At 43.6% G+C, this 19,080-nt stretch overlaps 1 protein-coding gene across 1 annotated transcript in view; it reads right to left on the minus strand.

Moving 5' to 3' along the window:
- Positions 1–215: 215 nt before the first annotated feature.
- mosmoa (modulator of smoothened a) overlaps positions 216–19,080 on the minus strand; it is a gene marked incomplete at its 3' end in the record, with an annotated part of 33,426 nt that continues 14,561 nt past the window's right edge. Inside the window, exons 2-3 of the mRNA XM_080724347.1 lie at positions 16,471–16,683; positions 216–400 (exon numbers count right to left, since the gene is read on the minus strand). Coding sequence (XP_080580473.1) covers positions 216–400; positions 16,471–16,683 — 398 coding nt within the window. The remainder of the gene's footprint in view (positions 401–16,470; positions 16,684–19,080) is intronic.

The raw sequence follows: 19,080 nt of genomic DNA on the forward strand, positions 1-19,080 counted from the left end.
GCACAGAGTTCAATTTCCATTTGATTTGCCAGTCGTCATATCATTTATTTATTAATTCTTTATTTTAGTCATCGTCTGTGTTGCATGTGTTTTAATTTTTTGTGTGTGTGTTTTGTTTTTCGATCGTTTGTTTGAATTCTGCAAGTATCTCAAAAGCCCCTCCTCTTCTGTTATAGTTCCACAAGGCCAGTGCTTTGAAGAAGAGAGTCACTCCATCAGCCTGGGAGGCACACCTTGCCGGCGAACAGCAGTCCCACTATGGTGAAGAAGATGGAGAGGACGAAGAGCACGTAGGAGGAGCCCACCACCGTGTTGTTGGGCAGCTTGTAGGGCTGGCCCCCCACCTCGTTGATGTAGAACCCTATGGGGAAGATGAGCGCTGCCATGCAGAACAGGATCACTGGGAGGGGGAGAGAGAGAGAGAGAGAGAGTTCAGTGATCAGAGGTGGAAAAAGTACTCATATTTTGTATTAAGTAAAAGTATAGCAATACTGCACTGTAGATGTACTCTGTTATGGTGCCCTCACACCAAAATACCTATGAGAGTGGAATCCGCGTTCTGCCAATGCATTTCAATGAGAAGGGAGCGTCTTTTGCAGAAATCCTCTGCTGGCATGAAACCGCTTCACTCTCATTGAAATGCATTGGCGGAACGCGGATTCCACTCTCATAGGTACTTTGGTGTGAGGGCACCCTTACAAGTAAATTCCCAGAATTCAAAATGTACTTCAGTAAAAGTATGAAAGTATTGGCATCAAAGTGTACTTAAAGTACTAAAAGTAAAAGTACTAAATGCTTGAAAACATTCAGGGTTCTCTGTAGCCACCATGTTTCATTTTATTTTCATACGCTATCAAATCCTAAGTGTTCATTTAACTCTGAGAGTTTAAACACGGACATCATAGAGGGAATCTTAATCTTCAACATGGCAATGTGGTACGGTAATCTTAACATACAATGTAGAGGCAAGCTGCAGAGAATAGTAAATCTGGCATCAAAAATCATAGGGAAAAAACTAAAACAATTAAGTTGTATCTACAATGAAGTGCTTAGCAAAAAAGCTTTCAAGATAATAAATTATCCCTCTCACACACTCCATAGGGAGTTCGATTTACTTCCCTCAGGTAGACGCTATAGAGAAGCTAAGGCAAACCGTAGCCGTATTCTTTTTTTTAATTCTTTCATTCCAAATGCCATTAAGGAACTGAATGATGTCATGTCTCGTTGATCTGCCTATTCTTTCACATTATATGCCACTGTTGTCCTTCTTGTTGCCTTAAAGATGTTTTGTGTGTAAGTGTTTGTTGCTGTTGTTGTCCATCTGTTGTTTTAGTGTCTAAATGTATATGAGACAAAATACACATTTTCACACTGTGGACAATAAATGAAACTAACTAACTATCTAAATAACTAACTAACATGTAAAGCTAAGGAATTTGCAGTGTGGGGGTCTATTTTCGCAAAGCAAACAACCGTTCGGGCTGACAATTACAAAAAGGTTTAACCACTTTTAACCTAGCCTGGCATCCATATTTTTCCAAAATAACACACACTTATTAACAAACACTTTCACACAACACAGTCAGTCGTACAACAAAGTAAAAACTAGGGCTTAAGCCAAGGGTTAATAAAGGAAGTAGAAGAACGTAGAGACAGACAGACCGTGTACACAGAGCGACAGGCAGATAAATAGATCAACGCCAGAAGCCTTTAGCCCTCACGCCTCACTTCCTGTCCTCTCTGTCACAGCCTCGCTGCAGAAAGTTGTCAGTGGGCACTATGCCACTAGAGAGCAAAGCATAGGCTGAGTGTGTGAGTGTGTGTGTGTGTGTGTGTGTGTGTGTGTGTGTGTGTGTGTGTGTGTGTGTGTGTGTGTGTGTGTGTGTGTGTGTGTGTGTGTGTGTGTGTGTGTGTGTGTGTGTGAGTGAGTGAGTGAGTGAGTGAGTGAGTGAGTGAGTGCTCAAACCTTTTCATTTGAAGGACCCCCAAAAATTATATGTATTTGGCCACGGACCCCATCTCAAAATATTTCGTTCCAGGGACCCCCAGAAGCAAAATTTGAGTTACAAATGTTTGCTTAAAAAATACATATATTCAAAGATTTGCACACATTTTCACGACTTGAAAAAAATAGCAGATCTACAAGCTCGCAGCGCGGCACTCGGTGCCGCGCTGTGAGCTTGTAGATCTGCTATTTTTCAATAGCTAAAGTATAAAATTATTAAGGCCCCTCCACCTTGGGCCCTAGTAACTCAGTCCCACTCCCCCCCCCCCTTGTGACGCCCCTGTATTGGATGGTTGGGGAGAGGGGAAGGGAAAAGAGATGGCCACGGTCTAAATTTAGAATACAAAACTAAGAGTCTAAAAGCCCCACTAGCAGACCCTTGAGGCAGTACTACTGCTCCTACGGCATTTTTTAGATAGTGTTTGGGATCAAAGTGGTGAATGGACAGATGGACGTGCTGTACCACAATATACTGTTTAGCAGGGCTAAAAACAAAAGGTGATGCAACTGACAAATCGCGTTGACACTTTAGGATGCTGCTCCAATCCATTCAGAGACCAGGCCATCCAATAAGTTGAGCTCTTACTGTTTTGTCTTGCTGCTGTAACAATAATATAACTAAATATAAATGCTTTTCTAGAATTATTGAATGCTTTAACTATTGAAAAATAGCAGATCTACAAGCTCACAGCGCGATCTGCTATTTTTGAAAAAGTAGTGAAAATGTGTGCAAATCTTTGAATATATGTATTTTTAAAGCGAACGTTTGTAACTCATATTTTGCTTCTGGGTGGTCCCTGGAACTAGATATTTTGAGATGGGTGTCCGTGGCCAAATAAATATCATTTGGGGGGTCCTTCATATGAAAAGGTTGACATAGTAGTCTCTCTAACTGAGCTCCAGTTGAGTGAAAAGGACCTTTTCTTTGACGATGGCTGGCCAGATTGCTGACATAGAAACATAGGTTTTTCAAAAAACCTTAGAAGGATTCAAAAGACACTTATAGAATCGGGTCAAAATTCAAATTTTCACGATTTTTCAAAAATAGCAGATCTACGAGCTTGTATATCGGCTATTTTTCAATAGTTAAATCAGTCAATAATTCTAGGCCTAAATGGGTCAAAACAAACAAACAAAAACAAAAACCCCTATGGCAAAATGTCCCTCCTTAAAAGGCAACTTCACCACTTTTCAACCTACTGTACCTTCATATATTTGGTCCTCACTAATGTTCATGATAAAATAGCACAATTGTTTTCTACTCGATCTGTGTCTCTTAGGAGGGATGTGGGCAGTTCAGAAACCCACCTACCAGTGACATCATCAATGGGGAATCCTAAGCCAGCTAATAGAAACTGCAGGCTTTCTATTCCTGAAAAGTTACTATGCTACAAAGGAAGCTATTGTTCTAACGAATCACGATAAAATACATCTAAATATACATTTTGTTTAAATCTCAGGGTCAATACCACAAAATATCTCCAACATCCATTATCCTGGGGCGGGACATTTGCCAAAAAATTGCCGATCTACAAGCTCACAACGCGTCGCATGCAACGCGTTGTGATCTTGTAGATCGGCTATTTTTTGGCAAAGAGATTTGGCGAAAAAAGACTGTATCAAGTACGTATATTATAAGTACGTTTACCAATAGAGGGTTTAAGGTACCAGATATGCAGCTCGGCAAGTAAAAGGTGAACTGATCCCAGTGCATGACGGAGGACGATATCATGATACATTAAATCTCCACAATGTGATTATCGTGAGTGTTTTTTATCACGATAAACAATAACATCGCGTATCGTCCCATCCCTACTCTCTCCTTGCCCTGAAAAACTCATTTTGCAACGAAAAAACGCAGCCGTGTGCAACCAGCTTAATTCTGATACCTTGTGGCATGATGACACATTGGACACAAGCATTCATTTTGGCAGAATTGTTATACGCCGCATGAGCTAAATGATGATTAAAGCAATCAATGACATTCAACTCAGCATGGGCTTTAGTAAGCAGGGTCATCAAAGGCTGAAAAAGATGAAGAGCAACAAAGTGGCATGGCTTTCAACTCCCCACCTACTGTCCAGAACGCAATTTCATAACCCACTCGTCTGGGTGGCATCATATCAGGCAAACAGAGAGGTTGTGAGGATCTACTCTGGCAAGGAGATGAGGACACGCTTGCAGTGGAAATGACTACAACTAGGGGAGGGCGATATGGCGATATGGTGATAATTATCGTTGAGACGATACAATGCATTTTGGTCTAAATCAGTAGTTCTCAAAATTTAAAATGTCAAGGTCTCCACTTAACTCTGACAGTCAAGAGTTACAGTACATACTTGTAAAGTTCAATTTAGACCTCCCAAAAGGAATCCAGAGAGTCTAGTTTTTGTCAAGTAACCTGAAAAATATCCATAAAAAACAACTTGAAAAAAGAATCGTGATAAAATCGTGTATCGTGATACAGCTTGGGAAAATATCGTGATATTGTATTTTTCCATATCGCCCACCCCTAACTACAACCTAGTGTTGATTTCGTTGACCAAAACTATGACAAAAAAATGTTTGTCGACTACCTTTTTTCACCGACAAAAACGAAATAAAAACTAAGCTATGATGACTAAAACTTTGACTAAATATACTGTACATTTCATCAACAAATAAAAACTAGAGTAAAATGTTATGGATGGACTACTGGAGAAGAGATCCAGTAGTAGTAGTAGTCATTATGTTTGGTTGCGCTCGGGTGAAAATAGCAGATCGATGCGTTGTCAGCTTGTAGATCGGCTATTTTCAGCATGCAGTGAACCAAAACCCTCAAAAATTGAGTTAAGAGGTTTTGGCCAGACAGTGACGATATTCAATCCCTTTTATGCCCATACATGGAGATCCCTGTCTGAATCAGCAATCATGGGCATTCCCCATAAAGTCCTATATGGGCCTAATATTGATGACATCAGGGATTTCCATATATGGGCATAAAAGGGATTCTGTTAAAGTGGTTCCCATGACATCACAACATATAATCCTTTTTATGCCCATACATTTTTTTTTATTTTTTATGCCCATACATGGAAATCTCTATCAGGGCCAGTGATGTCTATCGATGACATCAGGGATCTCCATATATGGGCATAAAAGGGATTCCGGGGAATACCCATATATGGACTTTTACATATGGTGATGGCAGTCAGCTCCACCAAGGCCACACAGAGAGCAGAAGCGCATGCGAACGCAACGGCGCCAGGCGGAATGGCTGTGATGTCACAGTGATGTGTCAGGGGAACCACAGTGTCAGGCAGAGTTACGGATAAGGACATGCTGTGACCGTTCACATCCTAAACTGCGACCTATGGTCGCAATAAAGTGTAATATTCGTACAGCTAGCAGCAGCTTGCATCTACTCAGCAGACAGTGCAGTAATACAGTCTTCCTTCCTCAGTGTATGAAACCCTTCCCTCTGTATTGTGGGAAGGCTGAATTTGCTGTGGGCATCGCTTTCCACTTCAATCTGGAGTCCCTACTTTGGGAAAGTCATTATTGGCAAAAAGAAATGCTGTGATGCGACGAGAGAGAGTGAAATAGCGGTTTGATGTTAGTGACAGGACATATCAACCCTTAAGCAGGGATATATCAACTAAGGAGGACACATGGACCCTTAAACAGGGACATATCCACCCTTAAACGGGTACATATCAACCCTTAAGCACTTTTAACCTGGCATCTTTATTTTTGAAAAATATGAAAACAACACCATCGTGTCTCTAAATATGAAATGGGGCGTGAGTGGGTAAGCACGGACGCTAAGCTCAAAGCACGCTTGTAGATCAGCTCTTTCTTTGCGCAATTTTTGATAAAGGCTTTCCCTGTGTATTGTAGGAAGGCTGAGGTTGCTGTGGGCATCGTTAACAAGCCCTGCCATGGTCAAGACACCACAGCAGCGCCCACAGGGACCAATTAGCCTGGAGTGTTGATCACATGCCGGGTCCAGTGACGGAGGAGGCATGCAGGGATTGCAGGCGCACCGAGACGAGGCGAGGCGAGGAGCTTGCGCTGTGTCGCGCTGCCCTGCATGTGGTGCGTCACGTTGTCCGGCCAGCATCCAGGCAGGCAAACATGAGGTCAGGGGTGAAATCATTAAGAGCCTTTATCACAGTTAATGCAGGCTATTAGCTTCCGTCCGTGTTCCAACAGAGACATCTCTAATTAGAGTCACCCCCACTTATCTCTGTTTCCTTTGAAGATGTGTAGTTTCAAGTCCAGCTTCCAGTCCACTAATGTAGCAGCGACCACTTTAGTTTCCACTAAAGCAAAATAAACTAATTGATTTAAGCACACTTTTTGGACGCCAGAGTGGATTATTACTCGACAGCTAGGCTAGGTTTGAAGTGGAACAGCAAAAATGAAGATCAAGATGCTCCGCCACTTTGATTCAAATAACACAGGGTCCTTCCTTCCATCGGAGGGTGGTTTACTAGTTATTAAGCTAATTTTTCAAGACCAGGTAGCTGGAGACCAAAATAGTTCCACTGGCTCTTTTTCTGAGGCAAACATAAATGGAGGCAGTGACGGGCTCTATTTCACAAACTCTTCACTACAGAATACAGATGGTCCACCGGCACCATTTCCACACTTGCTATTGTGTTCCTGGTTGAATTGTAGCAGTGAGTAGGGAGTTGGGACGGGTACCAGTGATCTGCCTTAATATGTCTAGCAACACTGACATATGCCATGTCTAGGGAGGGATGGGATGATATGTACATTTCATATCACGATTATTGTGACACAAGAAATCGCGATTTACGATAAAATCCATTATCCTGGGGCGGAACATTTGCCAAAAAATAGCCGATCTACAAGCTCACAACGCGTCGCGGTGCGACGCGTTGTGAGCTTGTAGATCGGCTATTTTTGGGCAAAGACATTTGATAGAGAGTGAAAAAAAGACTACGAAGTACGTATATTAAAAGCACCTTTTACCAATTATAGAGGGTTTAAGTGGTACCAGATATGCAGCTCGGGCAAATAAAAGGTGAATTGATCCCAGTGCATGACGGGGGACGATATCTCGATAAATTAAATCTCCACGACACGATTATCCTGAGTGTTTTTTTATCAAGATAAACGATAATATCGTGTATCGTCCGTCCCATCCCTAGTAGCCATGTCAAAAACATTCACATTCTGAACACTGGCCAACCAGCCTAGCTACTGTATCCTGCACAATTACTGCAGGAATGTGTCAGTGGCACAGAGTCTGGTTATAACTATATCCTTTAATGTTACCTTCCCGGATATCTGTGTGTTTTTTGTTCAAATTGCATGATATATCCCCCCATGACAGCTGGCACCACCAACAGTTTGTAAGCCTGCCTGTCTATGCCTGTCTTCTTGTCAAGTTGTTGAGCTGTTCTGTGCTGATGGCTGAGTCCCGGTGGACTCCAGACTCTTACTGACATTGCACCTATTGACTTTGCTGAACAGAAATGCTGTAGAGAAAATAAGTACATTTTGTGATAGCACAGGACCGTTGGGTTTAACCACATTAAAACCCATTTAGAATGGGTACACATTATTGTGTATCATTATTTTATGCTTTAACTATTGAAAAATAGCAGATATACAAGCTCACAGCGCGGCACAGAGTGCCGCGCTGCGAGCTTGTACCCAGAAAAAAAAGTTTTTTTCTGGGTATTTTCCTCCTGTATAGGAAGTCAATGGGAGCCCAACTTGATTTGGCCGCTGTGGCGCGACCCCGAAGGTCGCCGACTCGGGCGCCCTAGCTAAATCATTAGAGCATGCCCTGAGCTACATCTGTGCAACATTTCGAATTTTGATTAGCGCGAGATATCCTTAAGTCCCCCGACTAAAGCCCTTTGCACACAGGACAGTTGCGTTTTTTTTCGTTTGCAGCATGAATAAAACGCATTGGATTTGGTGTGCAAGGCTGTGCGGAATCGGCGCTGCGGATCCAAAAAGGAGTCATAAAAGGAGTGATGAGTTTTTTACCGCATGCGACAAGACGCACGAATCGAACTGGGTTCGATCGAGAAAAAAACGCACAGCGGCAGCCACTCGTCGCACGGCTAATTCGGAGACGGTGTGCATGAGGTCATAGAGAATCATTGTTTTCTTTTCAAAAAAATATATTGTCCGTTTTATCCGTGCGGTTAAACGCGCCTGTGTGCAAAGGGCTTAAGAGGCAGAAATTGTGAAAATAGACGATCTTTTTTTTTTCAACTTCGACTTTCGACTTTCTCTGGTGGGAGTCGACTTGTGTAATGAAGTCGACTGAGTCGACTTGTCGACTTTTTCGTTAATGCCCTACTCTAGATCAAAATGAACTGTATGGTTCCCCCAAATGATTCCAAAATACCCTTAAAAGGCACTTGAAATTTAATTGTGTATACAACTGATCATCAATGATGATCATCATCATTTGTGACCACTACCACACACTTGTGAAGAGAATACAGACACTCTGTAACGCTCTGAAAGTGCTGATGAGGCCATCTGGCTGCATTTACCTAAGCACTGCATGTGAGTAGAAGAAGCTCATCCTGACTCAGCCATAACTGCTGGTATCTCCAATAGAAATGACCCTCTATGTCCCCGTGTTTTAAGCTATCAGCAACTTAAGCATAGTTATGATGAATCTACAACGCAAAAAAACACACAAACATAAGACTCATTTAGATCCAGTTTTTGTACTGCAAGCAATGACAATGCGTGAGCTGACACTATCCATTATTAAAACACTGACGCATAGGAAATAACACTCTGACACAACAGTATGTTGCTTAAAGGCTGCCTCCCGGCCTGCTTTTCTTAATAGTAGAGCAGGAAAGAAAGAGAGTGCAGGACTAGCACAGAACCCTAACATAAACCCAAACCGATCACAACAACAAATCCTAAAATTCCTTTTGGACAAGCTCCGTACATCTTCTTCTGCAGGACAAATGTTTCAGATTAATCCCGGTGTTCCTATTTTGGTTAAAGTTAAAACATTTTGCAATGCGATGTATATATTTTTTACACTATGGCAGGGGTCTTCAACAAGGGGTCTGGGACCCCTAGGGGGTCCCCAGAGTTACTACAGGGGGTCCTCCAAATCTTTGAGTTATACAAACCTTCTTTCTCCTTTTTTATATTAACCACTTGAACCCTAGCGTCCATATTCTGAGAACTTTAGCCAAAAATAGCCAATCTATGCATGACAACGGAAACACTGAGCCAGGTATTTCTGCCTCCTCCTGGGTCTATGCATAGATCGGCTATTTTTTTGGCAAAGAGCTTTGGTGTAGAGGGAAAAAGAGCAGACTAAGTACAGAGTGAAAGGTCAATATTATTAAGTATTGATGGTTCAAGTGGTTAAATATCTGAAAACACAAATTGACAGGAACCCAAAATACACTGATGATTGTGCTGTAAAACCAGTAAGGCTCCCTAATCGGGAGATAAGCGACCGTAGGTCACTTATCTCCACAAATAGGGCAAAAATGTGTTTTGCCAAAATCTTCCTGATCCATCTTGATGACATGAGTGTAGACATACTGTGTAGTGATTTTCGTGATTTTAGGGCAAAATCTGTAGGAGCAGTGTCAAAAAATGTGTTTTTAAAAATCGGCCTGGAGGTGGCGCTATATGGGACCGATTCATGTTGATGGGATGAGTGTAGACATACTGTGTACCGATTTGCGTGATTTTAGGGCGAAAATTGTAGGAGCAGTGTCCAAAAATGTGTTTTGCAAGAATCGGCCTCATGGTGGCACTAGAAGAGGGCCATGTGAGAAATGAGGGGTGGGGTCTCCGCGCCGGCAAGGCGGACGAATAGGTACCGGCCCCGGCTGTCCCGGTCGCTCCTAGCCGGAGTTACGGCATTTTATGTGAGCTGCAGTGTAGGGGGTCCTCCACTGGGGGCGCCACCACTTTTGCATCCGTTCTGGAGCACCAGGAGTCGGTGGTCCCCGGGAATTCCCCGTGAGCAGCCCCGTTGGGGTGGTCATTTGGTCATGTTTGCGCATTTGGTCATTTTTTACATCTGGGGGTCCCCCAGGGACCTGGGGGTCCCTGGAGGTTGTAGTTTGGCAGCCAAGGAACGTGTGTGCAAAATTTGGCATGGATCGGGGCAACGGTTGCGGAGATATAGCAGGGAAAAAGTGTGACGTGTGAGGTGTGACAGACGGAGGGACGGAGTTACTTACACTTTGTGGTGGTTTTGATAGTAAAGTGCGACCTACGGTCGCAACAATGAAACTATATGGAATCTATGAACAGGTTGTGGGGGTCCCTGCTTCATCTCTCTCTCAACTAAGAGGTCCTTGGCCTGAAAACATTGAAGACCCCTGCACTATGGACCTCCTGTGTGTCTGGAATAAAGTTTGAATTCAATTCAATATAGGGCTCAAGTGGTTAAAGGTTGATTGGATACTCTTGGTCACCCAAGATTGGCGAAATGTCTCCAGTCTGCCAGCTCCTAGCAATGCACGCTCTGTCAGGTCGGTCTGCCCGGCTGGGCAGACACAGCTAATATTTATGTCTCTTCCCTTCCCGTTCATTGCTCCGGCCATGTGTTTATCTACAGCGGGCCAGAACCACAGTGGCCCACGGCCATCATAGCAGAAGGATGCTGGGAAAAGGTAAGCCCAGGAGGAGGCAGAAATACCTGGCTCAGTGTTTCCGTTGCTAGCGCAGCTCATGAGCTAGCTGCAGAGGCGTGTAGCTCGTTGCCTCCTAGGTCGCCCCCCGCTAGCACCCGCACGAAGCGAGCGGTGCAAACACGACAAACGTGCAGATGTCCATGTATGTGGTTAATGATGAGTATGACAAAACTATGACATCATTCACAAAATAGAAGAGTGTCTTTGCAAGCACAAACCAATCAAAGGCTGAAAATAACCACAGTCTGTCTAAAAGTGTGATTACAGATTAAAGGTAATATTCATCTCATACAATTTTGAAATTCAAATATTTCTGGAAACCAATACAAAATAGCTTCCAGACAACATAGCCTCTTGTCTCTGTGAAAACAATTATGAACAGATCAGATATTGCAATTTTGCTATTTTGATGCAATTAGGCTACAGAGCGCATTTGTGCATGATGTCTATTGTGCTAGATTGTTTTAGGGTTAGGGTTACAGAGTATATTTCGCAAAATATACAGAGCGCATTTGTGCATGTTGTCTGGAAGAGAGAAACGGGGAGGCTGGGGTAACGGGGTTGCGATCTGCTCAACCTAGGAGGCAACAAGCTACACACGCTGCAGAGCTACAGTAGCTAGAGCTGCTCAATGACCGAAGCGACTGGGGCCCTTCTGGAGCTTCTGTGCCTCTTCTGGGCAGATGTTCCTACACCCAGGGACATGCTGGGCCCCTGATTCAGCCCGGGAAAACGAGTTGGAGAGGCCCTCATTGCGCGCTATAGAGAGAGATCTCTCTCTATAGCGCTGCTGCTACTCAAGGATTGGTGACAAAGTGACAAGCCAGTGGGACAATTACATGAGTTATATTTCGTCGTTGTCGGGTGGAAACCTTGTATGTCCAAAGCCGTTTGTTTTGTATTTATCATTTTAAAAATGATTTAAACTAGTGAAAACAGCTGTGCGACGGCCTTGTATGATGAAGCAGGGCTTTGCTTTGCGAAAAAAATTACAAATTTGAAACTTGGAGATACGAGGTTTCTGCCCGACAGTGACGATTTACTTTGTTGGCCGCCCAGCCCCCAAAATGGAACGAAGGCCAACATTTTATTTATTTTTTTTTCCCTAATGGCCGGCCTGGTCCAGGCCGGGAATGAACCGGCCGTTCGGGAGTTGTCCCGCTTTTCCCAAAGGCCAGCACGTCCCTGCCTACACCTGCACTGTGGCTTCACCTGGCCGGCTCCACTTGCCGCTGATCAAACGGCCGCAGCCAAAGGGGAGTGGAAGGCAATAAAGTGGCTTTGGCCGTGTGGATGTGGGTCCTCTCTAGTGGCGGTGGAACACGCACGGCCCAGGGGTCTGCAGAGTGCACCGTGCGTGGGAGTGAGTAGGAGGGGGACAGAGAGGGGTCTGTGGTGGTCACACAAAGCTGCCCATTCAGGTGCCAGTGGCCCATGGCCAGTTACACCTACCGGTACAGAGTACTACCTACCTACCCAACTCCAGACTTCATCACCTGCTGGACCCCAATGAATCATCTGACCTGGTCTCAACACCGGACCCACGGCTCAGTGCCTCTGCCTCTCTCTCTCTCTCATGCAGAGCATATTGGTCTAAAGCAGGGGTCTTCAACGTTTTCAGGCCAAGGACCCCTTAGTTGAGACTTGAGAGAGAGAGATGAAGCAGGGACCCCCAGAACCTTTTCATAGATTCCATATAGTTTAATTGTTTGACAGCACGATCATCAGTGTATTTTGGATTTGAGTCAGTTTTCAGATATTTAACCACTTGAACCATCTATACTTTAATAAACTTTCACTCTGTACATGGTGTGCGCTTTTTCCCCTCTACACCAAACCTCTTTGCCGAAAATAGCCGATCTACAAGCTCACAACGCCTCGCACTGCGAGGCGTTGTAAGCTTGTAGATCTGCAATTTTTGGCAAAAGTCCTCAGAATATGGACACTAGGGTTCAAATGGTTAATATAAAAAAGGACCTCCTGTTGAAGACCTCTGGTCTAAAGCCAAATTTATATTTTGTCACTCGACATAAAGTGATCATCAACTGAAAAACACGTCACGAGTCACACCACATAAGTCAGTGGTTCTCAAATTGGGCTCCGGGGGACCACCCAGGGGTTCTTGAGAGGGTCCCCAGCTATATTGTTAACAGTTAGGAACCAAATGGACCCCTAGTAGAGGTATGTAACTCTGAGAGCATACAAGTGGAACCAAATGGAACTTTCCGGGTCCATTTGTACGCTCTCAGAGAAAATGGGGGTCCGTGGCCTAATGCATACCACACCACACTGGGGGTCCTTGACATAAGAAAAACATTTGAGAACCACTGAAACCAGTAAGGCCTCTCAGTAAGACACCGCGGTGAGGTGATAGCTCTTCACCTTGGACTATGATAGAGGCTTAAGACTCCCTAATCGTGAGATAAGCGACCGTCAGGTCATATGTAAAAATGGTCCAGATGGTGGCGCTAAATGGGACAGATCCATGTCGATGACATGACTCTAGAGTCTAGACATACTGTGTACCGATTTGCATGATTTTAGTCCAAAAATGTGTTTTGCAAGAATCGGCCTCATGGTGGCGCTAGAAGAGGGCCACGTGGGAAATGAGGGGTGAAGGTTGTTGTTTGGCAGCCAAGGAGTGTGTGTGCAAAGTTTGGCATGGATAGGGGCAACAGTGGCGGAGATATGAGTAGGGCAAAAGTGTGACGTGGCCTCGAGTCTTGTTTCATTAATTGTCCTGTCTTAACCTCCTTACGGCTCACAGACGCTAATTATGAGCCACAGCACAGCAGCTTCAGAGAGGCACGGTGTTCAGAGAGGTAGTTCAGCAACGTCAGGGAAAACCAATAATTACAACAACAACTAAAAATGTAAACAAAACAATCACAGGGCCCAAGGTGGGGGTGGGGGGCTTAATTATTCTATACTTTAGCTATTGAAAAATGGCAGATACACAAGTTCACAGCACGGTGCACACGGTACAAGCGCTGCGAGCTTGTAGATCTGCTATTTTTTAAAAGTCGTGAAAATGTGTGCAAATGCCTCAATAATTTTTTTACATTTTTAACTCAAATTTTGCTTCTGGGGGGTCCCTGGAATGAAATATTTTGAGATGGGGTTCCGTGGCCAAATGCATATCATTTTGAGGGTCCTTCACATGAAAAGGTTTGAGCACCACTCACATAGAAACATAGGTTTTTCAAAAAACCTTCAAAGACAAAGACAAATATCTGCTATTTGCCAGACCCATGAAATGGGTAGGCCTACATAAGCAAATGTCTGTCCGGGTTTTCTATATAAAGGGTACATATGATGATGACATGATGATGACATGCCTACAAAAGGCATGATGTCATAAATGATGATGACAGACAGGGGGTCTGGCACAACCAGGTTGACCTGGTCTATTTTTCAATAGATAAAGCACAAAATAACGCAGTGAATCCTTGTACCCAGGGCCCAGAATTTGGTACGACACCCCTGCTTCGAGTCTGAAGCCTGAATACATATTTTACTTGTGGCAATTGTGCAAGCAAACAGGACAGACTGCTGAGATCCTGATGGAACCGACAGAACCACAGAAACAGACAATGGTGACGATTACTCCTCGTTGCCACGGTAACATCATCACTTGCTTTCCGAGCGCGACTGTCAAAGACTGACTCGACGCCTTCCAGTTTAGCTCGGGACGCAGATTTGTGCTTAACGTACAGCCAACTTTCAAGAGGGCTTGGTTTCCCGTAAATACGGCGATTCACGGGGGACTTTGCACAGGCTTAGCAGACACTACAAAGCATGGCGGATTTGTTCTGACTTTGCACGTCTCCAAAACAAAAGCCCAACCAGAATAGATAGGTCTGTTTTTAAAACTACACTCTAGCTGCTCCCTGTAGAACAAAATGCTTTCACTGGTTGTGTTGTGTGGGAAAATGTAGCCTTTTCTCACACAGTATGTCCAGACTTTATATGCTGCGTTATGGTAATTACAACTCTGTCCAGCCTACGCCATCTGTGTGAGCTAGACGCTGTCTATTCTCTTAACCACTTAAGCCCTATATACTTAATTGTACAACGGATAGCAAAACAATTGCCGATTGACACGCTCACAGCACGCCACATGGCAACGTGTTGTGAGCTTATAGATCAGCTATGCATATTTTGAATAACTACAAAAATAAAATAAACATTTTATCGTTTCAAAATGTTGTTGGGGCGCTAATTAAGTAATCCAGTGGTTCTCAACCCAAATTATTTTGTGGGGTCCCCAGATGTTTAGCTGAATGTTAACATTGTTTTCTAATGTAGATCGTCTATTTTCTGTTTCTGTGGTGTCTTGACCATGACAATTCCAAGTGCTTGTGCAGGGTGGGGGGGTCCCCAGTTCAAACATGATTATTTTGGGGGTCGCGGCCTGAAATGGTTGAGAAAATGTAATCAACCAATCACAACACCCTCCCCCAAATGATATGAAAGCAGCCAAACCAGTGTGTGAGTTATTACTGAGCAGCGTGGAAAAGATGGGCATACTGTAAGTGTGCATGTGCAAGCAAACACACACACAAACATACACACACACAACGTATATATTTTTGTATGCCTGCATTTTGGAACAGAATGCACACACATCTATCTTCCATATGGCTGAATTAGCAGTACCAGTGAAATGTTGTAGATTATTGCTGAGCTAAAACCAATATCTTCACCTAACCCCCCCCCCCCCCCCCCCCCCCCCCCCTCCCTCCCTCTCCCCCCTCTCTCTCGTTATCTCTCACTTGTTCTCCTGGCCTCCCTGCTTCGTAGACCAGCTGCTGGCAAACCAAAGCACCAAAGTGTAGCATTAGCAGGCTGCTATTTAAAGGAAGAGGTGTAATGACACAGTAGACAGTATTTTCCTTATTGTTCATTTAACCTCTTAATAGGGCTGTCACGATTATGACATTTTACATGACGATTAATTGTCACTCAAACAACTGCGATTAACGATTTAATTGTGTTTTTGTCATTGACAATTACATTTCTGTTTGGCTTGTAGGCTTTGAAGTTGCACATGGCAACTATGACACATAACTTAAATATACAAAGAAATTACTGACATATCTGACAAATTTATACAAATTTATAAGAACATTGATAGTGGAAATAGCCGATCTACAAGCTCACAAAGCGTTGCATCGCGACGCGTTGTGAGCTTGTAGATCTGCTATTTCCACTACTTTTTAAAGTGTTTGAAACTAACATTTCTCAACCAGGAAACGATTATGACGATTATGCAAAATAATTGCGATAACCTCAAATAATTGCGATTAGACGATTAGACTCTTAACTCAAAAGAGATCCATGACGGGCCAACGCGTCAAACTCTTTGATGTCTCTGTGTGCCCTCGACGCGTTTCACGCGTTGTACAGTAATCTAAAGTAAGCTGAAGTTTACTGTACGAGGCACCCGCATGTGAAGGGAAACACTCCAATTCCCGACATGCGACGCGGTATCATGTGACCGGGAAATCCGTTCCCTCGTAGAGAGCAGTGTTATGCTGCTGCATTTCTCTCCTAATCTAACTTTTAAATCACGTTCATGTTTAAAACGCAGCCTTCTCTACCGGCCGTTACAAAAGCACCGATGCCTGCGATTGTTATTTTTCTGTTTCTGAGTGAAAAAATATACTATCGTGAAAAAGTCCTCATACTCGGATTACATTTACTCTGATTACTTTTTCCCTGGAGATGCAGAAAGATGTCAAATGAGTGGTTTCCATGGCAACAGCCAATTAAATCTTGAATTAACTTGGTCTGACCACTTACTGCCAGTGAAGGCGATCCAGCGGGCATATTTGGTGGCTTCGCGGCGCCAGTGTGATGCCACCAGGAGTCCGCAGGTGACCGTGAGGGAGATGATGCCCATGATGATGAAGAAGAGCGTGGTGACCCACTCCGGGGGCAGCCGTGGCGGGATGCAGGTCCGGTCCCGCCCGTGGATGGTCTGGCACTGCCGGACTAGACCAACAGTCAGGGCGCCTGTTAGAGAGAAAGAGGAAGTTGGAGAAAAGACATTTTAGAATTGTAAAGCCTGCATGCACAAAAGCACCATATAGCAGGGGTCTTCAACGTTTTCAGGCCAAGGCCCCCTTAGTTGAGAGAGAGATGAAGAAGGGACCCCCAAAACCTTTCCATAGATTCCATGTAGTTTCGTTGTTTGACAGCACTATCCTCAGTACGGTATATTTTGGATTCATGTAAATTTCAGATATTTAAACACTTGAACCATCAATGCTTAATGAACTTGAAATTTCTCTCAGTAATTAGTCTGCTCTTTTCCTTTTACACCAAACCTGTTTGCCAAAAATAGCCGATCTATTATCTCACAATGCCTTGCAGCACAAGGCGTTGTGAGCTTGTAGATCTGCTATTTTTGGCTAAAGTTCACTGAATATGGACTCTAGGGTTCAAGTGGGAAAAAAAATAAAAAATGAAAAAAAGTCACACAAAGATTTGGAGGACCCCCTGTAGTAACTCTGAGGACCCCCTAGGGGTCCCGGACCCCCTGTTGAAGACCCCTGCCATACAGTAATCAGTAGTCTTCTCTGAGGAGTAATACTGAAGTTCAGTTTTAATTAGTTAAACTTTCAGAGAATGTTTACGCTCTCAAAGGAAGGACTGATCTGTAATGTCCTTTTCATTGGTTTAATATTTATGAAATCCACAGACACACTGCAGCTCCTTCACAACTTGTGATCATGAGACACATAGTGAGCTTGTACTGTAAATTGTCTCTTTTAGAAGATTGTGCCTATAATGACATACCCAAAATAGGGACGCCAGGTTGAAGGTGATTAAGATAGGTGCTATAGCACTAAATGAGTTACCCATTATACAAGCCAATGAACCCCTTTTAGTGCCATTTAGCTCAATTTTAGTTCAGCGTTATTCAGCAGAATCTTTGAAGAGCATGATAGCTACACACACAAGCCTGTGAAGAAAAACAGTCCCCCACACCCCACACACACACACACACACACACACTAGGGATGGGACGATACGTGATATTATCGTTTATCGTGATAAAAAAACACTGACGATAATCGTATCGTGGAGATTTAATTTATCGTGATATCGTCGGGATCAATTCACCTTTTATTTGCCGAGCTGCATATCCGGCACCACTTAAATCCTCTATTGGTAAAAGTTACTTATATTATACATACTTGATACAGTCTTTTTTTCACTCTCTATCAAATGTCTTTGCCAAAAAAATTGCCGATCTACAAGCTCACAGCGCGTCGCATTGCGACGCGTTGTGAGCTTGTAGATCGGCTATTTTTTGGCATATGTTCCGCCCCAGGATAACGGATTTCGATTATCGCGATCGTCCCATCCCTAACACACACACACACACACACACACACACACACACACACACACACACACACACACACACACACACACACACACACACACACACACACACACACACACACACACACGAAGAAGCAAGCCTTCAGCAAGCCACAGACGTCAGCTTTGAGAGAGAAGGTGAGCCAGAGGCTTGTAAAAAGAGAAGGAACAAGAGGGACCCGCGGGGCTTGTGACCTACAGTACAGTATGGAGACACATTTATACTACACTGCACTGCCGGATTGTGTTTTTTCCTTTCCTCAAATAGGTTTGTTTTCGACATTGTGTGGTGAAGTGTAATGAACCACTTAAGTAAGCCCTCTTTGTCCAGATTTTTACCAATTCTAATCGACACAGGCTCATAGTCGTCATAACGCGCCGAGTTGTTCTCCTATAGACTAGTGGTTCTCAACCTTTTCAGGCCGCGACCCCCCACCACATCATATTTTAACTGGGGACCCCCCACCCTGACGAGCACTAAGAGTTGAGGCATTACATTTTGTATAACACGGACACGGTTCTAGTTGCGAGGCGTTGTGAGCATGTAGATCTGCTATTTTCACAATTTCTGCCTCTAATATTTGACAATTTGGCCAATGTTTAATTTGTCATTTTAATGGTATTAAAAGTCCTTAAATTGTCATTTTAGAAATGTGCAGATACCCTCTATATATACTTAAACTTTATGTTGGTTTGTTTACTGTTGAGTGAGAAAACAACGTTGTACAATATGTTAATCATCTGGGAACCCCCCAAAATAATTTGGCGACCCCCCACAGGTTGAGAACCACTGGAGTAAAGTAACTAAGTACATTAACTTGAGTATTTCCAACTTCCAATACTTCTACTCCACTACATCTCGGATCCAAATATTGTACTACCAATCTACAAGCTCACAACACATCGCAACACGTTGTGAGCTTGCAGAAATGCCATTTCCAAACATACTGTACTGTACTTTTACTTTTGGTACTTTAACTCAGTCGGTGCCATATTTAAAGTGGGATGACCTCTTATATT

Source organism: Nannobrachium achirus (genome assembly GCF_963921795.1).
Source record: "Nannobrachium achirus genome assembly, chromosome: 4".
In the NCBI taxonomy this organism is placed as follows: domain Eukaryota; kingdom Metazoa; phylum Chordata; class Actinopteri; order Myctophiformes; family Myctophidae; genus Nannobrachium; species Nannobrachium achirus.